This window comes from Lithobates pipiens, unplaced genomic scaffold (assembly GCF_037356315.1).
Source record: "Lithobates pipiens isolate NorthernLeopardFrog02 unplaced genomic scaffold, aLitPip1_a1.2 Scaffold_8, whole genome shotgun sequence".
In the NCBI taxonomy this organism is placed as follows: Eukaryota; Metazoa; Chordata; class Amphibia; order Anura; family Ranidae; genus Lithobates; species Lithobates pipiens.
The window spans coordinates 626,744,785-626,766,999 of NW_027507903.1; the positions used below are offsets into that span (position 1 = coordinate 626,744,785).

At 40.3% G+C, this 22,215-nt stretch overlaps 1 protein-coding gene across 1 annotated transcript; it reads left to right on the forward strand.

Annotated features, from left to right (window-relative positions):
- Window positions 1–8,801: 8,801 nt before the first annotated feature.
- On the forward strand, window positions 8,802–20,494 carry LOC143963980 (olfactory receptor 13A1-like). The gene is made up of 2 exons (XM_077473704.1): window positions 8,802–8,866; window positions 18,768–20,494. Exons 1-2 carry the CDS (start codon window positions 8,834–8,836, stop codon window positions 19,707–19,709), a joined length of 975 nt encoding a protein of 324 aa, XP_077329830.1. The 5' UTR covers window positions 8,802–8,833; the 3' UTR covers window positions 19,710–20,494.
- Window positions 20,495–22,215: the final 1,721 nt, after the last annotated feature.

Below are 22,215 nucleotides of genomic sequence, written 5' to 3' on the forward strand. Positions count from 1 at the left end.
AACCCATTGTCCCTTTTGTTACAACCTTCTCAACCCAGCATTATTCGATTAAAAAGATGCTGCGTAAACATTGGCATATATTGGGTAACGAACGATAGAATTATTCGTACCTTCCTTCCAACCAACCCAGAGGTTATATTTAGGGGAGTACCTTCCCTCAGGAATAGAATAGCACCAAATGTGATAGACCTTCCAAGTAAGAAGGTTTCTTTTTTTCAACAGTTAATGGGATACCATCAATGCCGATGATGTCAGATTTGTACATTGAATAAGAGCAAACAGAGGAAAACAGAGTCATTCATTTCCACTAGTACTTCGAGGGAACATAAAATTGAGCCTTTTATAACATGCAGCTCCAAGGGTGTAGTATATCTTTTACAATGTCCGTGCAGGCTTCAATATATAGGCAGAACCAAGCGAGCCATGCAGGTTTGCTTGGGTTAACATGTTACTAATATTAGGAATGGATACAAATTCCATTCTGTATCCAAGCATTATGCTTTGCATCATGACCGTAATCCTAAAAACGCTTTGTTTGTAGGAATCGACAAGTTTAGCGCACATTGGAGGGGCAGCTCCCTGGTGCGGGACTTGTGGAGACTAGAAATGATGTGGATATATAGAACACAATGTTATACACCGTATGGCCTCAACGTGGATGTTGATGTAAATGCTTTTATAGATAATGGTTAGGCCTATTTATTGTGAACCATTTGTTAGTTCCTGGGCTAGGTTTAATACTTTTGATGAAAGTGGTACTCATATAATTGCTGGACCCATACAGGCATTGAGGGTGATCGAACCATATCACTAATGGCAGCTTTTTGATCTTTATTTTTAATAATCTATTTTCATTTACATTTTTTAATGTTTTATTAACAAATGGTCCCCTTTAATATATTTCTCTAACCGGCATCATCTTCTCATTAAAAGCCAGATGGGAGTAATATATTGGAGTACACTATAGAGAAAATGTGTATACAGAGTACAATTAGTGTGTACACAGTTTCTAACTCAATATGGGGATATGAATGTAGGAGCTGCTGGTTAATTTTATGCAAGTAGGAATGGAGGTTAGCATTTTGATTTAAGGCTGCTCCCATTTAGATGGGTTGTCCCCCACGATTATATTGTGGGGGTTTGACCCATAGTCCAAAATTAAATAATTCGAGATTTTATTAAATGTGGACAATTATTATCATATTTTTTTCCTAAATATTATGACCACTACTCCATAGAAATGTATGGTTGGATATTTTCGTTATTCATTTTAACGATCTAAATTATAAACAATTATGTCTATTTAATCATTAGTCTATTTAATCATTAGGATAAAATACATTATATATATTTTTTATTCTTTATATGTTTTTGTACACCAATTTTGGGCATTCAGCCTTTTGTTAAAATGGTGCACTGGTGTGCGTGTATCGAGCGGTGGAAGATGGGTGTCCCCGCTTGAGATATAAACGTTTACCGGTGGTAGGTTATATAACAGCGAAGTGTTTTTTCCCCTTTAAGATATCTCATAGTATACGCCTGATGATTAGGGCCGTGTTGCCCCATTCTAAAATGGCGAATCGGGAGTGTGAACCAGGAACTCAGAAGTGGGTGTTTACAATTGTAGCCAGTGTATATTTAAGGCGGTGGATCAGTGCGCCGCCCATACCCCAGGAAGAAGTCAGCTTTGACAAAACGACGTAGGGTTGAGCGGCGTGCTGACATCACCACCATTCCCCATTGGTCTAGGAAGGACGGGCAGTGTGAACGAGAGAGAGCCGGCCAGCTCGTTACTTTATATACATGCTTGTATACAGCTGAATTGTGAGTTTGAAATCTTGTTTTTATATGATTTAATAAAAGTTTTATATGGAGTTACGCTATGGGACCTTTCCTGTCTGTTTTATCTCACTAAATCAATGTGGTTGGAACGAGAGATGCTCTGAGGAGGTGATATACTGATTGGAAGCAGCAGTGGTGTTACTTAAAGGTCCAAATCAGGGGTTAAAATTGCAGGCACGTGTGACCTCCTTAAAAAGAGATCTGGCTAGCTGGTAAGCCTCACTGGATCTAGTGGTGGAGGATAATTTTCTGGGTTCACTTGCTTCCTACTCTGAGGGTGCTGTGTGCGGTGTCACCTAAGTGGACTGAAATTTAATCTTCTCATTCTCCTGCGTCTATAATTTGGACTATTTACATATATTTGTCTTCTGCTTTTTTTACGATTATTGTTTTTTGTCTCTTATTTGTGTTTTAAATCAATCATTTCTGCACATATGGTGGAAAACAAGTTTTGTTATGGTAGTAATGATATAATTTAGCAGTATTTATGGAATATGATTTTCCGCACAACTTTTTTTTTTTTTAAATTGCTTTCTATTGTGTGTATCTCACATTAAGTTGCAGCAGAAATTTTTTAATTTTTTTCTTCAGGGATATTCATTTCAACGTTTTGAGACAGCACTGTTTTTTCCGTTTTTTCATAAGCTGAAAGGACACCAAGTTAATCAGCATTCTTACTGTACATTTCAAGTGCCAGCAGCTCCAAGAGTACCTGAACTTTACTACCCATACCCTCTATTCCCTACTGAGAGACTGTGTTCTGTTCAACGGTTTTTGCAAATAAAAATTCCCAAAGGGATTCAAGTGTCGGTCTCTACAGTTTCTTGGGCCATCAACCTCGGGAGCAACGAGGTGGAGGCGGTAACGGTAAGACCAGCAAAACCAGCCGCTCCTTCAGGGGTCAGTGCTACATTTATTATAAGAATAAAAATTACACTTTAAAAAAAAAAAAGAACAGTGTAAAAAAAAAAAAAAAAGGTAAAATAAATAAGAACATTTTTTTGTCCTTTGCGTGCAGAAGCGAACACATACGTGAGCAGCATCCGCATTGAAAACAGTATCACCACAATTGGTAGAGCGAGAGCAATAATTCTAGTCCTAGACCTCATCTGTAACTCAAAAAATGCAACCTGTAGAATTTTTTAAACATTGCCTATGGAGATATTTACGGGTAAAGTTTGTTGCCATTCCACGGGCGGGCGCAATTTTGAAGCATTTGAAACATGTTGGGTATCAATTTACTCGGCGTAACATTATCTTTCACAATATACAAAAAAAATTGGGCTAACTTTACTGTTATTTTTTAATTCAAAAAAGTGTATTTTTTCCAAAAAAAGTGCGCTTGTAAGACCGCTGCACAAATACAGTGTGACAGAAAGTATTGCAACGACCGCCATTTTATTCTCTAGGGTTTTAGAAAAAAAGTATAATGTTTGGATGTTCTAAGTAATTTTATAGCAAAAAAAAACATTTTTAACTTGTAAACAGCTTTGTGAATTTATGAGAAATCCATAACCTTTGATGTCTTAATGAACTATTTAAGTTTGTAGGAGAGCTTTTTATTATTCTGATTCACTGATTATTCACTTTCTCCAACATTCCTCACTCTGCTGACACTAGCAGCAATACCTATTATGCCGCGTACATACGATCAAACAAGTGGGTGGAAAAGTCCGGCAAACTGAAGCCCGCGGACAATCCCCCCCGTGTGTAGCCTCCGGCATACTTTTTTGACCTGAAAGTACGGCGGACTTAGAAAGTAGTTTTGCACTCCAATCTTCCCGCCCGGAGAAAAGTCTGCTCATTTCGAGCGGGTCTCCAGGTAGGCGGGGCCCGCGAAGGAGACGTCCACACCTGGTGTGGACTTAAAGGGGAACCCCAACGCCGGAAAAAATCCCCAGGTCCACATCAGACCCTTGTCCGAGCACGCTACCCGGCCGGCCATGAAGGGGGGACGAGCGAGCGCCCCCCCCTCCTGAGCCGTACCAGGCCGCGTGCCCTCAACATAGGGGGGTGCCTTGGGGAAGGGAGGGTGCGCGCCCCCCCCACCCCAAAGCACCTTGCCCCCATGTTGATGAGGACAAAGGCCTCTTCCCGACAACCCTGGCCGTTGGTTGTCTGGGTCTGCGGGCGGGGGGCTTATCGGAATCCGGGAGCCCCCTTTAATAAGGGGGCCCCCGGATCCCGGCCCCCACCCTATGTGAATGAGTATGGGGTACAATGTACCCCTACCCATTCACCTGTAAAATAAAGTACAAAAAAACACAACACACAATATAAAATAGTTTATTGCACAGCTCCGGGGGTCTTCCGTCTTCGGGGGTCTTCTCGCCGGACTCCTCCGCTATCTTCTTGTAGCTCTTTTACTAGCGGAGGAGCCCGGCTTTCTTCCTCGCCTCCGGCCTCTTCTTCCGACTTCGGGGGTCTTGTCCCCCTCTTCGGTTCTTCTGCCGGGCCACCGCGCCTTCTTCTAGCTCTTTTACAGGCGGTGGCCCGGTCTTCTGCCGCCGCCGCCGCCGCCGCCTTCTGTTCTTCTCTTCTTCTCTTCTTCTTCTTCGTCGGATTCTCCGCTCACAATGACGGGGACCGGGCACGCGGAAACTTATATAGGGACAAGGGGCGGGGTCTTCGGTGGATGTCACAAGGGTTAATGTCACATGGCGACAGTCCCAGCATCCTCCGGGACTGTGACATCGTAAGCCCCTTGTCCCTATATAAGTCGCCGCGTGCCCGGTCCCCATCATTGTGAGCGGAGGATCCGACGAGGCAACATCTGAAGAAGAAGAAGAAGAGAAGAACAGAAGGCGGTGGCGGCGGCAACAGAAGACCGGGCCACCGCCTGTAAAAGAGCTAGAAGAAGGCGCGGTGGCCCGGCAGAAGAACCGAAGAGGGGGACAAGACCCCCGAAGTCGGAAGAAGAGGCCGGTGGCGAGGAAGAAAGCCGGGCTCCTCCGCTAGTAAAAGAGCTACAAGAAGATAGCGGAGGAGTCCGGCAAGAAGACCCCCGAAGACGGAAGACCCCCAGGGCTGTGCAATAAACTATTTTATCTTGTGTGTTGTGTTTTTTTGTACTTTATTTTACAGGTGAATGGGTAGAGGTACATTGTATCCCATACTCATTCACATAGGGTGGGGGGCCGGGATCCGGGGGCCCCCTTATTAAAGGGGACTCCCAGATTCCGATAAGCCCCCCGCCCGCAGACCCCGACAACCAACGGACAGGGTTGTCGGGAAGAGGCCCTTGTCCTCATCAACATGGGGGCAAGGTGCTTTGGGGTGGGGGGCCGCGCGGCCCCCCCTTCCCCAAGGCACCCCCTATGTTGAGGGCACGCGGCCTGGTACGGCTCAGGAGGGGGGGGCGCTAGCTCATCCCCCCCTTTCCTGGCCGGCCGGGTAGCGTGCTCGGACAAGGGTCTGATTTTTTTCGGCGTTGGGGTTCCCCTTTAAGTCCACACCAGGCGGCGGGGCCAGCGACGTCTCCTTCGCGGACCCTGCCTACCTGGAGACCCGCTCGAAATGAGCGGACTTTTCTCCACGTGTGTGGGCGAGTCCGTTCATTTCAAAAGTACGGCGGATAGTACGTCGGACTTAGTACACCGTATTAGTCTGCTGAAAAAGTGCCGTGTGTGGGCAAGTAGCCCGTTCGGAAAGTACGATGGACAGTCTGGCGGGAAGTCCGCCAAACTAAGTACGTTGGACAGACGACTACGTGTGTACGCGGCTTTAGTATTAACTGATGGTTTTTGAGAAAGGGCCTACTAAAAGGTCTAGAACCTTTTTTTACAGCTTAAAAATGCCTCTCCATATTATTGTATGTGTCTATGCAGGAGCTGTAAGGGGCATGGGCGTTTTCAAGCTACAAAAAAACCCCAGGGCCAGCCAGTTCTGGAGGAACAGCTCCACGGCTGCAAAAATGCCTGCCGCTGCTAAACACAGCTAAACATGGCTAAAAGCACTTTAACGCTGTATACAGCATCACCAGCAGAGTTCTTCTTCTGGGACTCTTCCTGTACATCACTGAGCCATGGATTAAGTGTATGTATATACAGTATACTTAATGTGAGTGGATACTATGTTTTTGGTCCATATTTGGTGAACAAAATCATAAAGCATTCCCAGCCACTTTGTCTACATTCAACTGTGAGGATTAGACAGCAAGAATATTAAAATAGGAAAAAGCTCATCCGGGGTGGGGTCTGGGGGACAGCTACACCTTGGATCAATGCTGCTGCCATCTAGGTGAGTATGATTGTTTATGATTGTTTATTATTTTAGATTCCTGCAGTTTACTTTTTATGCCGCGTACACACGGTCGGAGAATCCGTCGGAATGCGTCTTATCGGACTGTGTCGTCAGATAATCCGACTGTGTGTGGTATGCATCGGACTGATTCCATCCGAATCTCCGTCGGACCCAATTTTCCAACATGTTGGAAATATTTCCCGACCAACTGGGCCGGTCGGACATACTCCAATCATGTGTAGCGAATTTTGATCGGACCAAGTGCCACGCATGCTAAGATCAAATTCCTACATCAAAGCTATTGGCTACTAGCCTGAATGTAGTCCCATCGTAACGAAATTACGTCACCGCGTTCTTGGCAACCGCTAAATCAGACAACTTGGCCCGACCGTGTGTATGCAACAGTTTCGGACACAATCCGTCGGACTAAATCCGACGGACAAAATCCGACAGATTTGGTTGGCAAAATCTCCGACCGTGTGTACGTGGGCTAAGAAATGCTGCCCCAGTGCAATGGAATATAATGGTGTAATACATGTAATAGCAGTAAGTCAAACTGGTCTGAAGAAGCACTGAGGTCAGTACACTCTGTCTTTGGAACGTCCCTGTGGTGTGCAGCTTTTTTTCCTATTGATCATCAGTGGAGGGCTGTGGCTTGCACCTAGCGCATTCGTACTGTAATGACTGCTCACCTGGAGTGGCGTTTTCCTTGTTTGAACCTTGTACTCATCAGTGAAGCCAAAGATGGAAACAAAGATGATAGAGGGAATTCAAGTGAATTATAGAAGTGGAGATATAGATTTGAGTGTGTCATTTACTGGGGGGAGGGGCCAATCCACACCCATCCACCCTTCCCACCAAGTCACCTGGCAAAATTACAGAGGTAAAAGTTGACGGTCAAGGTTTTGGGGGGAAAAAGGAATAACTCTCAGTGGAACACATAAAGGGACAATTTGTCATTTAAAATAGCCAATATTTTGTCATTTGGCATCATCCAGAATACCCAGACCTTAACCTCATCCTAATGGATCTAAAGGAGAAATTGGCAATGCTTTTGCAATAGTTTGTTTGGTGTTCGTCAAAATATGCATACCAATTTAGAATTGTGTCTTTGTAATAGCCTTATGATCTCTTGAGAAGCAATGCTTCCACTGGGTCTTCAGTGAGGCTGTGATGTAGAAGCGTTTGCAACTTTCCATGAATGCTCTTCCAGAAGTCACTTATTACAAGACTAGTATGGTGAAAGGTACCTAATGCATTACAAACCTGAAAACACAGAGAAAAGTTTGCGGTGACTTTGGCTACCCGAGTGGGAACCAAGTAACAATGGGAAAGTACTTGAATATTAGTTAATAAATTAAATACTTTGGAGAGCTCAGTTTAGTACTCTGCCATTTCTGAGACCAGCTAAAATGTTGGAGAAGCTCAGTTTGGATTTCTGACATACCAGGTATGAATTATTGTCCAAATGTGGCCAAGTGGCAATATTTAGGCAATGTTGTAACTGACCTATTTACATTTGTGTCCGTGGATTCCCAGCCGTGAAAGTGAATGGGACGGGTGACATCAGTGGTTAGTAAGGATATAGCAAGTCCAAGTACTGGATGCTTCCTTAGCAACCATTGACAAACAGAAGCTGCCATGTACGATGCTGAACGCCCTAAATGTTCAATTTTCAAATACATCCAAACAGCCAATTTTCAGTCCGCAATTTTGTTGAGACCAAACACTGAACTCATCTCTATTTGAAACAAAGAAAATTGAGTACTGTCCGTGATACTTTTTTTATTTGCACTAACATACAATTTTTCAGGACAAGCTTTCGGGTATGTCCCCTTCTTCAAGGTCCAAGCAGTACTGATTTACAAATTTTTAAGCAGAATGTAAAACCAAAACCAAAAAAAAAAAAAAAAACACCTCTGAGGGAAAGAAGAGAAAAAATTATTTTTTGTATAATGGCCTGAATTTAATGGCCTGAATTTATAATAATGGCCTGAATTTAGATATAGGTTTCCTTACTCATTATACTAAAGTTTTACAACCCCCTCTGTGACTAGCAACCCCCCTCCATTCCATAGCTCTCCCTCTGTCTTATCTCACTAACTCTTCTCTTATCTTTATTGCCATTGATTTGTATGTGTTTTTTTTTTGTTGTTTTTTTTTTCTCTTCTTTCCCTCAGAGGTGTTTTTTTTTTTTGGTTTTGGTTTTACATTCTGCTTAAAAATTTGTAAATCAGTACTGCTTGGACCTTGAAGAAGGGGACATACCCAAAAGCTTGTCCTGAAAAATTGTATGTTAGTGCAAATAAAAAAAGTATCACGGACAGTACTCAATTTTCTCTGTCACAATTGCACTAATACGGCTACAATCACATTAACTATTTGAAACAAAAAACTCAGTTTTAACCTTAGCAGTGAAAACTGTTTTGTTTTCTAACTACTTGGAAAGTGGACTAGGGAACTTTCATATTTTTTATGCATTGCCCTACCTATATTGCCCTGGCATATTTAGAGATTAACCTATAAATATATATTTTACTTACTTGATAATTAGAAAACAAGTGTTCATCTGATAACACATCTCTCTTGATAATTCACTTAATTAGAATTTCACAGTCCTAGTGAGATTCCCTGTAGATTCACCAACACTGCCTCCCTCTGTGCCTCTGTCTATATATATATATATAGAGTGGCTGTAATAACAATACATGGTATTACTGGAATACCGATATGAGAAGAAGAGACAGACATGGACATAAATCATTTTATTTCAGGAAAAGTGGTAAAAGCGAACCTTAATTTATTCTCCTTTTGAAGTGTGGCAAACATGAGTTTTTATTTTTTTTTAACATTCTAGCTGCCCTTGTAGTGAGTTATTAACCAATGTTCCCTTAATTAAAAGAATGGTATGTCGTTATATTGCATTTTTCATTAAAACTGTGATTGCTTTCCTTTACATTTTTCTTCCTTACATATCTCTATGATATTTTATTGGCTTCTTCATAAATTTTTACAGGCTAGCTAACAGACATTTACAATCAAAAATCGTATTCATGCAAATCAGGAAACAGCAATATTTTGATATACCTGTAATTATTATTATTATTATTATTATTATTCTGTATCTGTAGTATACTGTCCAATTTTTGTAGAATGCATGACTCAAGCTTACATGGATTTCAGAATTCCTGCAAATCCCCCCCCCCCCAAAAAAAAAAAAAATAAATATTCAGGTAATTTAAAAAATTTTCAGATTACTAGTTATTCTAATTTACCATTGCTTTTGACAGAAATAAATAAAAAAATCCCTACAGTGTTGACAATTAGCAAAAAAATAATAATAATATAGCATATACAATTGCTACACAAGCCATGTTGTAATTTCATTTTTTTTTATTGTTTTTTTTTTGAGTGGGGGGTTAATTACCTTTGCTTTTCAATCTGTAAATGTTACTATTTTCTGTAAGAGTAAATACAATATGGCAACCCGAAGGTGTTCTGTACAGAATACCCCCAGAAATGTAATGTCCTGCTAGCATAATTGGCTCACTTATTTTCCCAGAAATTCTTACTCCTTGACTGGGCAAATTACAAATTATTATTTTAGACATCCCTGCAATAGGAATTTTAGATTTGGTCAGATACTATCTAAAGGTTAAACACGTGCACTGAGTGATTAAAATGAACCAGACCCTTCCATTCAAAATAAGTCTGGTAATGGCCTGGTGAAACAAATAGTTATTTCTTCAGAACAACAAAAGGTAGGAATCTGCAATAAAGTTTGTTAAAATCCTTGCAATGTACAATGATCACCCAGAGGGGGATGCTTTTTTTCAACAAGAGTGTAGTTGTTCTTTAATTACTTGTGGACTGCCCGCCATCATTATACGTCGGTACTTTCGTGTAGAATACCGGGTAATAGCAGCAGATAGCTGCCATAACCCAGGTATATTCTTAAAAAGCTGATGGTTCTCTTTCTGATAAAAGTGGTCTCTGTGGCAGATTTGCCACTAGATCACTTTAATCGGGGGCAGGAGGGGGGGCAGCAGGGGACCCCGCCTCGCTCTGGTCATCTCCGCCGCTTACCGGAGCTGTCGGTCCTCTCCCCTCTCAGACATGGAGCTGAGTGAGGGAAAGATGGCCCCTGCTCGTCTCCATAATATTGGATGATGGAAGCGACATCAAACGTTACTTCCCCCAATTGTCTTAAAGGGGATTTTTTTTATTTTTTATAAAGACTTTTTTTTTCATTGCATTTAAGTGTAAATTTGAGATCTGAGGTCTTTTTGACCCCAGATTTCACATTTAAGAGGTCCTGGCAAGCTTTTTTTTTTTTTCATAGGAATAAAAGTGACCCAATTTTTTTTAAAAGGACAGTGTAAAAATAAAAAATAAAAAGTAAAATAAATAAGATTTTTTTTTTTAAAGTGCCCCGTCCCACCGAGCTCACGCACAGAAGCGAATGCAAGTATAATTCGCGCCCACATATGAAAACGTTGTTCAAACCACACATGTGAGGTATCGCCATGATCAAAAGAGCAAGAGCAATACTTCTAGCAAAATACTTACTCTGTAACTCTAAGCATGTAACCTGTAGAAAAATGTAAACATTGCCTATGGAGATTTTTAAGTGTCAAAGTTTGTTGCCATTCCACAAGCAATTTTGAAGCTTGACATGTTGGGTATCAATTTACTCAGCGTAACATTTTCTTTTAAATACTAAAAAAAAATTGGGCTAACTTTACTGATGTCTTATTTTTTTATTCAAAAAAATTTATTTTTTCCCAAAAAAAATGCACTTGTAAGACTGCTGCGTAAGTACGGTGTGACATAAAGTATTGCAATGACCGCCATTTTATTCTCTAGGGTGTCTGGAAAAAATATATAATGTTTGGGGTTCTAACTAATTTTCGAGCAAAAAAAAAAATGATTTTAACTTGTAAACACCAAGTTTTTAAAAATAGGCTTGGTCCTTAACCACTTCAACCCCGGAAGATTTCTTTTTTTCCCACAAATAGAGCTTTCTTTTGGTGGTATTTGATCACCTCTGCAGTTTTTTTGCGCTATAGACAAAAAAAGAGTGACAATTTGCTATAATAAATATTCCCCAAATAAAAAAAAAATCTTCATCAGTTTAGGTCAATATGTATTCTTCTACCTATTGATTGGTTTGCACAAACGTTAACTTATAACATATACAAACCATGGGAAAGATTTATGGCATTTTTATGGTGTTTTTATTTTTTTATTTTTTTTACTAGTAATGGCGGTGTTCTTCAATTTTTAGTGGTATTGCAACATTGTGATGGACAGATCGGAGACTTTTTACACATTTTTGGGACCATTAACAGTTATAGAGTGATCAGTGCTATAAATATGCACTGATTACTGTATAAAGGTCACTGGCAGGGAAGTGGTTAACACTAGAGGCCATCAAGGGGTTAACTGTGTGTTCCCTCAATGTGTTCTAACTGTGTGGGGATGGGACTAACTAGAAGAGATGACAGATCGCTGCCCCTACTTTGTAGGAACACACAATTGGTCTTCTCTCCTCTGACAGTACAGGGATTTTTGTGTTTAAATACAAATGCAAAGCCGTATATATATGGATTTCACCCAGGAGAGCCATTCTGCCGCAGTATATCTGTGTGAGCCGGCCAGGAACAGGTAGCCCAGAACAACTACACTGTTTTGTCAAAAGTATTGGGATGCCTGCCTTTAAATGCACATGACTTTAATGGCATTCCAGTCCTAGTCTGTGAGGTTCAATATTGAGTTGGTCCACCCTTTGCAGCTATAATAGCTTCAGCTTTTCTGGGAAGGCTGTCCACAAGGTTTAGGATTGTGTCCATGGGAATGTTTAACCATTCTTTCAGAAGCACATTTGTGAGGTCAGGCACTAACGTTGGACGAGAAGGTCTGGCTCACAGTCTCCCCTATAATTTATCCCAAAGGTGTTCTATCAAGTTGAGGTCAAGACTCTGTGCAGGCCAGTCAAGTTTCTCCACTCCAAACACTCTCATCCATGTCTTTATGGACCTTGCTTACTGGTCCAAATCATTTGGTGGAGGGGGGATTATGGTGTGGGGTTGTTTTTCAAGGGTTGGGCTTGGCCCCTTAGTTCCAGTGAAGGGAACTCTTAAGATGTCAGCATACCAAGATATTTTGGACAATTTCATGCTCCCAGCTTTGTGGGAAAAGTTTGGGGATGGCCCCTTGCTTTTTCAACATGACTGCACACTTTATTCATGACCACCTTGCCCCTGAGGGCCAATCTAATTAAACAGTTCAAAGAGAGGGAGCGTGGAGTGCAAATGGTCTGGTCAGACTTAAAAGGAATCATAAAGTTCAAGGAAGACAATTTAAAATGTTTATGTCTTTGTTTAGGAATGCAATTAGGCCATTAATTATGATAACTGAACATCAAAAGAGGTCATAAGTAATTATTGTTTATGGTAAATACCATTCATCAAATGGTTCATCTAATTAATAGTAAAATACCCCAATCTGTCCAACTATCTCCTATCTCCTACTTTGTCCACTTTCAGATGATCCCTGAAACCCATCTCTTTAGAGAAGCCTATCTGGCCCCACCTAACAACTGTACATTTATTTTCTCCATCAGCTCATCACCCACAGTTATTGCTTCTTGTATCTCTTTACTCTCCCTTTTAGATTGTAAGCTCTAATAGGCAGGGCTCTCTGGTTCCTACTGTATTAAAGTGTATTGTATTTGTACTGTCTACCCTCAAGTTGTAAAGCACTGCATGAACAGGGACGCTATATATAAGTCCTGTTTATTAATAATAATAATAATAATACTAGTAAAAGAATGCAATATATTTCTGGAGAACTTTAATTAGGTTTTATGATTGCAGCTGTCCATGGCAAAGAGTCATTATCTGTCACCCAGAAGATCAAAAGTAGACCAAAGTGGCTACTGAAACTGGCCAATCAGATCGCTTGACCTTGTTACTGAATGGGAAAAATGCTTATATTAGGGAAGGTTCCTTTGGCTAAGTTATGACAGGAGAAACTGGGTTCTCTCAAGGTGTCTGATTGGTGCATGAATATTCCAAGTATCCTGTCATCAACCCGGTCTGTACCTCTGTTGGCTGTTCTGAAGTGTAAATAAATGCATCTCTCTGGGTGAACCGAGTTGCTGCTGGAATAATTTGCTTCTTTTGCATAGAGGAGTTTTGCATTCCATACCAGCTAGTAAACTCAGACCTCAACAACAATACTTTCATAACCACACATCAGACATGTGTCAAAAAATTTGTTGGTTTTCGGTTCACTCTTTTTTTTTTTCCGGGTCATTCGCTATGATCGCAATTCGTAAAAATTAGAAAATTTGTAAATTTGAAAATTCATAAATTCGTGAATCTGAAAATTCGAAAATTTAAAAGTTTGATAATCCAAAAATAAGAAAGAAAATCCAAAAATTTGAAAGAATGAAAATCCGAAAAATTCTAAATAATAACTAACTAACTAATAATAACTAACTATTAAATTATAGGCATTGGAATTTCCTTTCAAATTTTTATCCAAAGTTACGAATTATTCGAAATAATGAATGTTGCATCTAAACAAATGGAACATAACAAATTAATAAATAATAATAATCATAATAAAAAAGCTTTTATTATTATTATCATTGTTATTTATTATTATTAATTTGTTACAATAAATTCAGTTAGATACGGCATTCGTTATTTTGAATAATTCATAACTTTGGATATATTTGTATGCATTACATTCACTAACAGCCAAATTTGAAAGGAAATTCCAATACCTATAATTTAATAGTTAGTGATAGTTAAGTTATTATTAGTTAGTTATTATTTCAGATTTTTGAGGTTTCGTATTTACGAATTTTGAATTTACGAATGTACGGCTTTTCAGATTTTTGAAAATTATGAATTAACACATTTTTGAATATTCAAATTTATGAATATTTAGAAAAATTGATTAAATGGGTTTTCGTTAATTCAGATATTTCTGAATGAATGAATTTTTGGAAATTTGTTAAAAAACTAATTGGGAACTAAATAAATTTACACATGTCTAACCATTAGCATTTCTCATCATTCGAATATTATATGACTACAATACGGACTGGTAAATACCTTCTGAATCACCACTATAAAATGAAAGATGGTTGCAGAGAATAGAATGGCATGCCAAGAGAGTACAGTGCTGCCCAAAAAATAAGTTAAACAAAACAAAAAAAGAACAACAGTCCAGCAAGCTCACATCTGGCTCCTGTTTCCAGCTGCTTACCCACAGTCTGCCACCAGCCAAGCTCAGTGCCAGGTCATCTGCCACCAGCCTGTTCTTCTGCCATATTCACCTGCTGACTGCTGCTGCCACACCGACTACTGTTCTGTTCACAGGCACTAATACCTCACCATGCTTCTGTGGCCGCTGTCTCACTATCCATAGCCCCTGCGCTAGAGCTGTACGAGAGGCCTTCCTTTTCACATCAGGCTCACTAATCAGGTACTTGACAATAGGGTGGAGTGGAACAGCTGAAAATATTCAGAGGTAAAATCATCAAATCCTGGCAATTTGTTGTAAAGGACTGCATGAATTACTTCTAAGATTTCTTTGCCAGTGAAAAGTTGGTTGAGGATAAGCAGATCATCAGATGACAATTTAGGCAACAATCCTGAGTCTAGAAATTCTGCATCTAATTCAGATATAGGCTGGAAAATAAATGTACCCTGCTTCAGATTATAAAGAGAGCTTTAATAGATGCTGAATGCATCATCAATCTCTTGGGGAATTAACTATTTCTCACCAGTTTTAGGATGGAATAAGTGTGACAATTTATTTTTTAGATGTCCTATCATTTAGTTGGTGGGTCAGAAGTTTATCGGCTTTATTGCCATGGTTGTAGAAATTGAACTGCATGGATTTTACCGGCTGGACCAGTAGAAGTGTTCCAAGGTCATGTCTTGCCTGATTTAAATATACGAGTATGGAGGGGATTTGACTCAGAGAAATTGAAATTAATTTTATCAGTACACCTCTAATGAAAGCCATGTGGGAATTCCACAGTGTGAAAGGATCCATGGTAGATTGAGCAATAATTGCAAATAATTATTGTAAAGAGATTTGTATGTTTGATTTTTGTTTTGGTTGTAACATCATCAGAAAATGGTTTCTCCGTCTATTAGTTCTTGCCTCCAGTGGGGCCCCTCCAACTGTGATAGACACAGGGACATGGTCTGACCAGAATATATTATCAATTTCAGACTTACATACAATTTAGAGAAAAAACGTATCAGCCAAGAATAGATCAATACGTGAGTGGGTATTGTGAGCATGAGAAAAAAAGGAATAGTAATTTTCCATTGAATAGTGGCAACGCCACACATCAAAAAGGTGGGAAAAGTAAAGAATTTTTTTATAAAGTTGCTCTATGGGAATGATTGTGGAAAGGGTCCGAAGAATCCAATTGCCTGTTGGGAACAGCATTGAAATCCCCACATAGAATAATGTGACTCTGGCATAGATGCTGTATCTTTTTCCAGATTTTTTTAGTGCAAAGACTGGCTTTTTCGTTGGGGAGGTAAACATTGATGATGGAGTAGGTACAATTGTTGGTCATGTAGACCAATAGTAGGTGTTATCTCTGTATGTCTGATTTGGATGTGATAAGTTTAAAAGCTACAGTTTCTTTAACCGCAATAAGTACTCTTCTCTTCTTAGATGAGGTATTGGAAAATAATATGTGTGGAAATGAGTCTCCTGTAGACAGAGGACATCAAACTTGAGCCTATATGACTCTCTCTGTGCCATATAGTGTTTGGTCAAACAGTTGAGGCCTTTTACATTCAAAGAAGAAGATATTTTGAATTGCATCTTGCAATCCAACATAGGATAAAGATGCAATCAGGAAAGTGTGTCGTAGGATTGTAGAGAAAAGATCCTTTCCAGATACAGGCAGGACTTAAGAAGTGTCAAATCAAGTCTGTAGAGCCTGAGGGTGTTGGTGAAGTTGTTAGGGAATAGAGCAAAATCAGAGTCCACTCTGGAAGTATGGAATCTATTAATAGTATAAAGGGTAGAATAAAGTCAAAGAAACCAAAGAAAAACAAGACAAAAACAGATCAGGTATTCTAAAAAACAGTGATTCTAATTTGAAATCTGAGAGGAACAGTAACCACAAATCAACAGGGTGCAAAATATAAGTTGTTTGCTGGTTATACTATATGAACTCACCTGAGCCATGTCATCTTGGTGCTAGGCTGACAAACACAGAGGATCAGTCGTTTGGAGGATCTTGCTCATCAGGTGGGTCAGAAGCAGGTGAGGGACACACGTAAGGTGCAGTAGTGTCAGATTCCATATTCAGCTAGAGAAGTAACCACAAAGATATGGTTATCCTTAATAATGAGGGGTTTTGCTGGGTAGCGCAATTGATAGGAGATGCAGTGATTGCACAAAAGGTTTTATAATTGTGGCTAATTTTCTAATCTATTGCATGGTGTAAGCCTAAAGGTTGACATAAAAGGATAATTGATCCACATTTTATCCACGTTTCTAAAAATGGCAAGTAGCTTCTCCTTGATATATAAAAAGTGAATATGTGCTATTTTATACCTTGGGAGGTGTGCAGTGATTATATAGCTCCAACAGTTTGCACAGCACTTTACACTGTGAGGGCTAATGCTGTGCACACACGAGTGGATTTCCCATATGAAAAATCTTGGATGTTTATTCTGACGGAATTCCGCTCAAGCTTGACTTGCATACACATGGTCACACAAAAGTTTGCTGAACTTTCGACAGTCAAGAATGCTGTGACGTACAGCATTAAGAAAACTAAGTTCAATGGTTCCGAGCACGCGTCAAATTGTTTTTGAGCATGTGTAGGAATTTTGCGTGTCAGAATTGGTACAGACAATCGGAAATTTTGGATGGAAACTTTTCCCGAATGAAAAATTGAGAACCTGCTCTCAATCTTTTGCTGGCTGGAATTCCGCCAGCAAAAGTCTGATGGAGCATACACACGGTCGCATTTTCTGACCAAAATCTCTCATCGGACTTTTGCTGGCGGAATTTCCGATCGTGTGTACGAGGCATAACAATACAGTTACAATACAATTCAATACAGGAGGAATCTAAAAGGGAGGGTCAAGAAATATAAAAGGTAATATAGTAACTGCGGGGGATGACCTGATGGAGAAAATAAAAGTACATTTGTTAGGTAGAGGCAGGATAGGCTTCACTGAAGAGAAATGTTTTCAGGGATTGCCTAAAAGTTGACAGAGTAGGAAATGGTCAGACAGATTAGGGCCTGGAATTCCATAGGATGCGAGAGGCAGGGAAGTGTTTCTCCTTAGGTAGCCTGTGTATGCAGTCAATTGTGAGTTCTTCCAAAGGTGCATCTGACAAGGCCTCTTTCAAGATGTTAAGATAGTAAGCTTTCAGTTCAGGTGGTTTAATCAAATCAATTCAAGGAATCAATTAAATTTGACATCATTGCACCTGGATCTGTCCTCCGGATCAGCAAGTTTTGCTTTGCTCCAGGCTTTGTCAGCTTCTCTCTCTCGTTATGCATGTCTACCAGGTCATTTTATCTTCTATAAGGGCTAGTCTGTCTCCCACCTCTTTAATGTAAAATCTGAACTGTTGGGCAAATTACATAATGTCTGAGGGAATTGTACTTCTCAGGGAGACTAACATGTCCTTGGTCATTAGTGGGGAACTCCATTATGGATTCTTGTAGTTCCCTGGTGTCATATAAGCACATGATGGTCTCACTCACCCCCTGAAGCATGCTCTGAGGGTGGATTATGTTTCTGTTTAGCCCTTACAGGACTGGATGTGTTGGATGAAGCCTGAGAAGAAGATCCCCTCTAGTGCTGTGGATGGTTGTTTTCAGGAGAGAAGTGCCACATGTATCCCTTATCTATTGTGGAACGGTGTTGCTGTGAGTGGGGAGAGCCACCAGTGCCATATTGCCCAGTGCTACAGCAGGGCTGTGGAAAAAAAAATCAATCATCTTCCCCAGTTGGCCTCTGTCTTTCCTGTGGCAGGGCATGTAGCCCAGGTGTGTCCAGTCCTCTAGCAGCAGAAACCACTATCTTCAAAGGCTCTGTGTGTCTGCTGTATGCTCCAGTGAGCCATCAGTGTGCAGAGCTGGGTTTTCAAACAACCTTCTTCTCTGCCTGCCAGCCACACCCCCCTTGCAATTTAAACTGTATCATTTTATTTTTTGTAAATATAACTTTTGCTGTAGCCCATCACACAACAAGAATGATAACAAAAAATTGAACCTCCAAAATTCAAACCAGATTCCTTGAGTCTGATATGCCCTTTAATTTTTTTGCATAGATGTCTCCCTAAAAGGCCATACCAGATCCTTAATCAGAGTATGTGACCTGTCTGGCATAGCAGGAGACTAAGCTAAACTCTCTATCCCTTTGTTCTCTCTTTTTATGATGTGCCTTGTTACACATGAGTTTGTTTTCTACCTAGTCATGTTCAAATACTTATATTGCTTGCATTAAAAAAAATTATAATGTATTAATATATATATATATATATATATATATATATATATATATATATATATATATATATATATATATATATATATATATATATATATATATTAAAGACTTTCCTTTCAGTTTGTCTTTTTTCCCTTTTCCTTCTCAAATGTAAAGTTGAAATACAACCAGACCATGATCACGAATGTCACTCTTCTGGGATTTCAAAGCTCCAAAGTTGTTCATATATTTCTCTTCACTCTAATTTTGGTGATTTACATCTCAACACTTTGTGGAAACCTCTTGATCATCACCCTGGTATCCTACAACAGCAACTTCCATACTCCAATGTACTTCTTCCTCACCCAGCTCTCTTTATCTGATTTAATTCTAAGCACAGATATCTGCCCAAACTTGCTTTATATTGTAGTTCAAGAATATGGGATAATGTCATTCAGAGGCTGCATGTTCCAGCATTATATTTTTGCAATGACGGAATGTTCAGAGTGTCTTCTTCTGACGGTGATGGCTTATGACCGATATTTGGCTATCTGTAAGCCATTGCATTATACATCTATAATGGATAAGCTTTTCTGCATAAAACTGGCTGTTATGTCTTGGCTGTTGGGCATTATTATTATGATGATCAGCACGGTTACAATTGCTTGTCTGGACTTCTGTGGACCAAATATTATTGACCATTTCTTCTGTGACGCTTTGCCCTTGTTAAACCTTTCTTGTTCAGATACATTTGTGGTTCGTGTAGAAATGATTCTGATTAGCATAGCTGTACTTTTCCTACCTTTCTTATTTATTATTGTATCATATAGTAATGTTATTTTTACTATACTGAAAATCACATCGGCTACTGGAAAACAGAAGACTTTCTCCACCTGTAGCTCACATCTGACTGTAGTCTCCATATTTTATGTTGCCCTGATATTTAGTTATGGTCTACCAAGCAGAGGACAGTTATCGAGTATAAGCAAATTACAATCATTGTTCTATACAGTGGGGACACCATTGGTAAATCCAATTATATACAGCCTGAGGAACAAAGACATGAAGTTAACCTTTAATAAGTTAGTAGGAAACTCTGTAAATTTGGATGATAGATAGTTGCCATACACTTAACTGACGATGGGCAAAAAGCCTGAAATGGCTAAATGACTCTATAGTATTAGGCTATATTTGCACTTTACACCAGTGGTTATGGATATGGTTGTTGCAGCATTAAGAAATGATTTACATGAGTACGCCCACTATACTAAAATGAGAAATAATCCTCTTATTTTTGGGATATTTGATGGAATGGGACATAAAAATACCTTTGGTTTTAAGAAGGCTTTATTATACTATAATACATAGATAAAATAGTAATAAAATCTGTTTAGTGATTCCCTCATATATCCCTTTCAATCCTGTTTGTTGGAATTAGATCTGTACTTTGGCCTGGTTTCCTAACCTTTGCTTAATCTGTATTTACCCAAACTGATTAACATTTAGTTTGTTAAACCAGGGTTTCCCAACCCTTGGGCCACGGGCTGGTAATGGTCCCTGGCCTGTCAGATCTTGGGCTCCACTGCCTCCTGTACCCCTTCAGCTACTGTTCATGTGCCTGCTCAATGAAGCGATCAGGGAAAGAAAACCAAGCACCAAGCTAAAGCCAAAAGAAAGTTTTTTTTCAGGAGCCGAGATTTTAATAATACTTAAAGTGAAACAATAAATATTCCTTTAAATATCGTGCCTGGGGGGTCTCCTTCCTGTAAAGTAGTGCATTTTTCCCATGTTTATAACAGTGCTACAGTAAAATGACATTTCTAAAGAAAAAACTTTAATTTAAAACTGCTTGTATTGTCAGATCCCCGCAATATAGACAGAAATCATTGAAAAAAATGGTGTGAGTTCCCCCCAGTCCAGTACCAGGCCCTTTGGGTCTGGTATGGATATTAAGGGGAATCCCACACCAAAATTAAAAAAAAAATGGAGTTGGGTCCCCCCTAAAATCCATACCAGACCCTTATCGGAGCACGCAACCTGGCAGATCACAGGAAAGGGGGGCACCAAGAGTGCCCCCTCTTGAACCGTACCAGGCCACATGCCCTCAAAAACCCGTGCCCGGTGCTTGTGGGGGTCTGTGGCTTATCAGAATCTGGAAGCCCCCTTTAACAAGGGGGCCCCCAAATCCCAGCCCCCCTATGTGAATGGGTATCGTGTACATTGAACCCCTACTCATTCACCAAAAAAGTGTCAAAAAAGTAAAAATGACAGGAGACAGTTTTTGACAATTCCTTTATTTAAAAAAAAAGTGTCCCGCGATGTCCATTCATCTTCAATCACAGCGTACGATGGTCCAGAGACCTTGGACATTGGAGGCGTCCCAGCGACTGTCGTGTTTTTGCTTTGACAGCTGTTATATAGGCAAGGGTAGGGCCCCGGGTGATGTAACCGGGTGACCATGCCCCCTTCTGACATCATGTGATGTCACATGATGTCAGAGGGACAGGGTCACCCATCACCGGGTGGCCCTGCCCTCAGCTATATAACAGCTGTTATCACAAAAAGGCTGCAGTCGACAGGACGGCTCCCATAGAGGCAGAGTTTTTACAGTTTTTTTTCCTTGGGACCGTCAGACGCTGTGATTGAAGATGGATGGACATCACGGGTCCCTTTTTTTTAAAATAAAGAAATTGTCCAAAACTGTCTCCTGTCATTTTTACTTTTTTGACACTTTTTTTTGGTGAATCAGTAGGGGTACAATCTTTCTGATGTCCATTTCCATGGAGGGGGGGATCTTCCAGATTCTGATAATTCCCCCACTTGCAGACCCTCACAATCACCAGGAAAAGGGTTGTGGGAAGAGGCCCTTGCTGTTTTGTGGGGAACCCCAAAGCACCCTCCCCATGTTGAGGGCATGTGGCCTGGTATGGTTCAGGAGGGGGCACTTTCTTGTTCCCCCCTTTTCCTGCAGTTGGCCAGGTTGTGTGCATGGATAAGGGCCTGGTATGGATTTTGGGGTCCCCCACACCATTTTTTTTTAATTTTGGCACAGGTTCCCCTTAAAATCCATACCAGACCTGAAGGGCCTGGTGGGGATTTTGGGGAGACCCCGTGCCATTTTTTTTATTTTGCCATGGGGTTCCCCTTAATAGCCATACCAGACTTGATTTCAATGATTTGTATGTATAATGTATAATGCCAGGCTCCGGCAATACATTACAGCCGTGAGCAATTTTAAATCACATTTATTCCTTTAGAAATGTAATTTTGCTGCTCGCATTCATTACACTATGTATGGTCACTATGTAAGCAGCCTTACATAGGGTGGGGCGTGGGCTTAGCCCCCTGAGCCATAATTGGCCAAAGGCACCCTGCCTTTGGCCAATCATGGCTCTCACAGTAGAGCGTGCTGTGATTGGCCAAAGCATGCAGGTCAGGTGCATGCTTTAGCCAATCAGCAGCATTGACGGGCTCGCAGTGAATTATGGGGCATTCCGCAGGCTCCTCTCAGAAAAAAACGAGTTTGGTGGGGCTTTTATTTTCTACCTGTAAGAGCATATGGCTGTAAACTAAAAGAGCCATAGTGTACATGGACACATTGGCTAACGTGGAGGGGAGTTGGGCG

Bases quoted from the DNA above. Each gene is read 5' to 3' on its own strand.
- LOC143963980 (XM_077473704.1), top strand. From the start codon at position 8,834: ATGGACATAAATCATTTTATTTCAGGAAAAGTG. The intron at 8,867-18,767 runs GTAAAAGCGAAC...TCAAATGTAAAG, and splicing joins ATTTTATTTCAGGAAAAGTG to TTGAAATACAACCAGACCAT.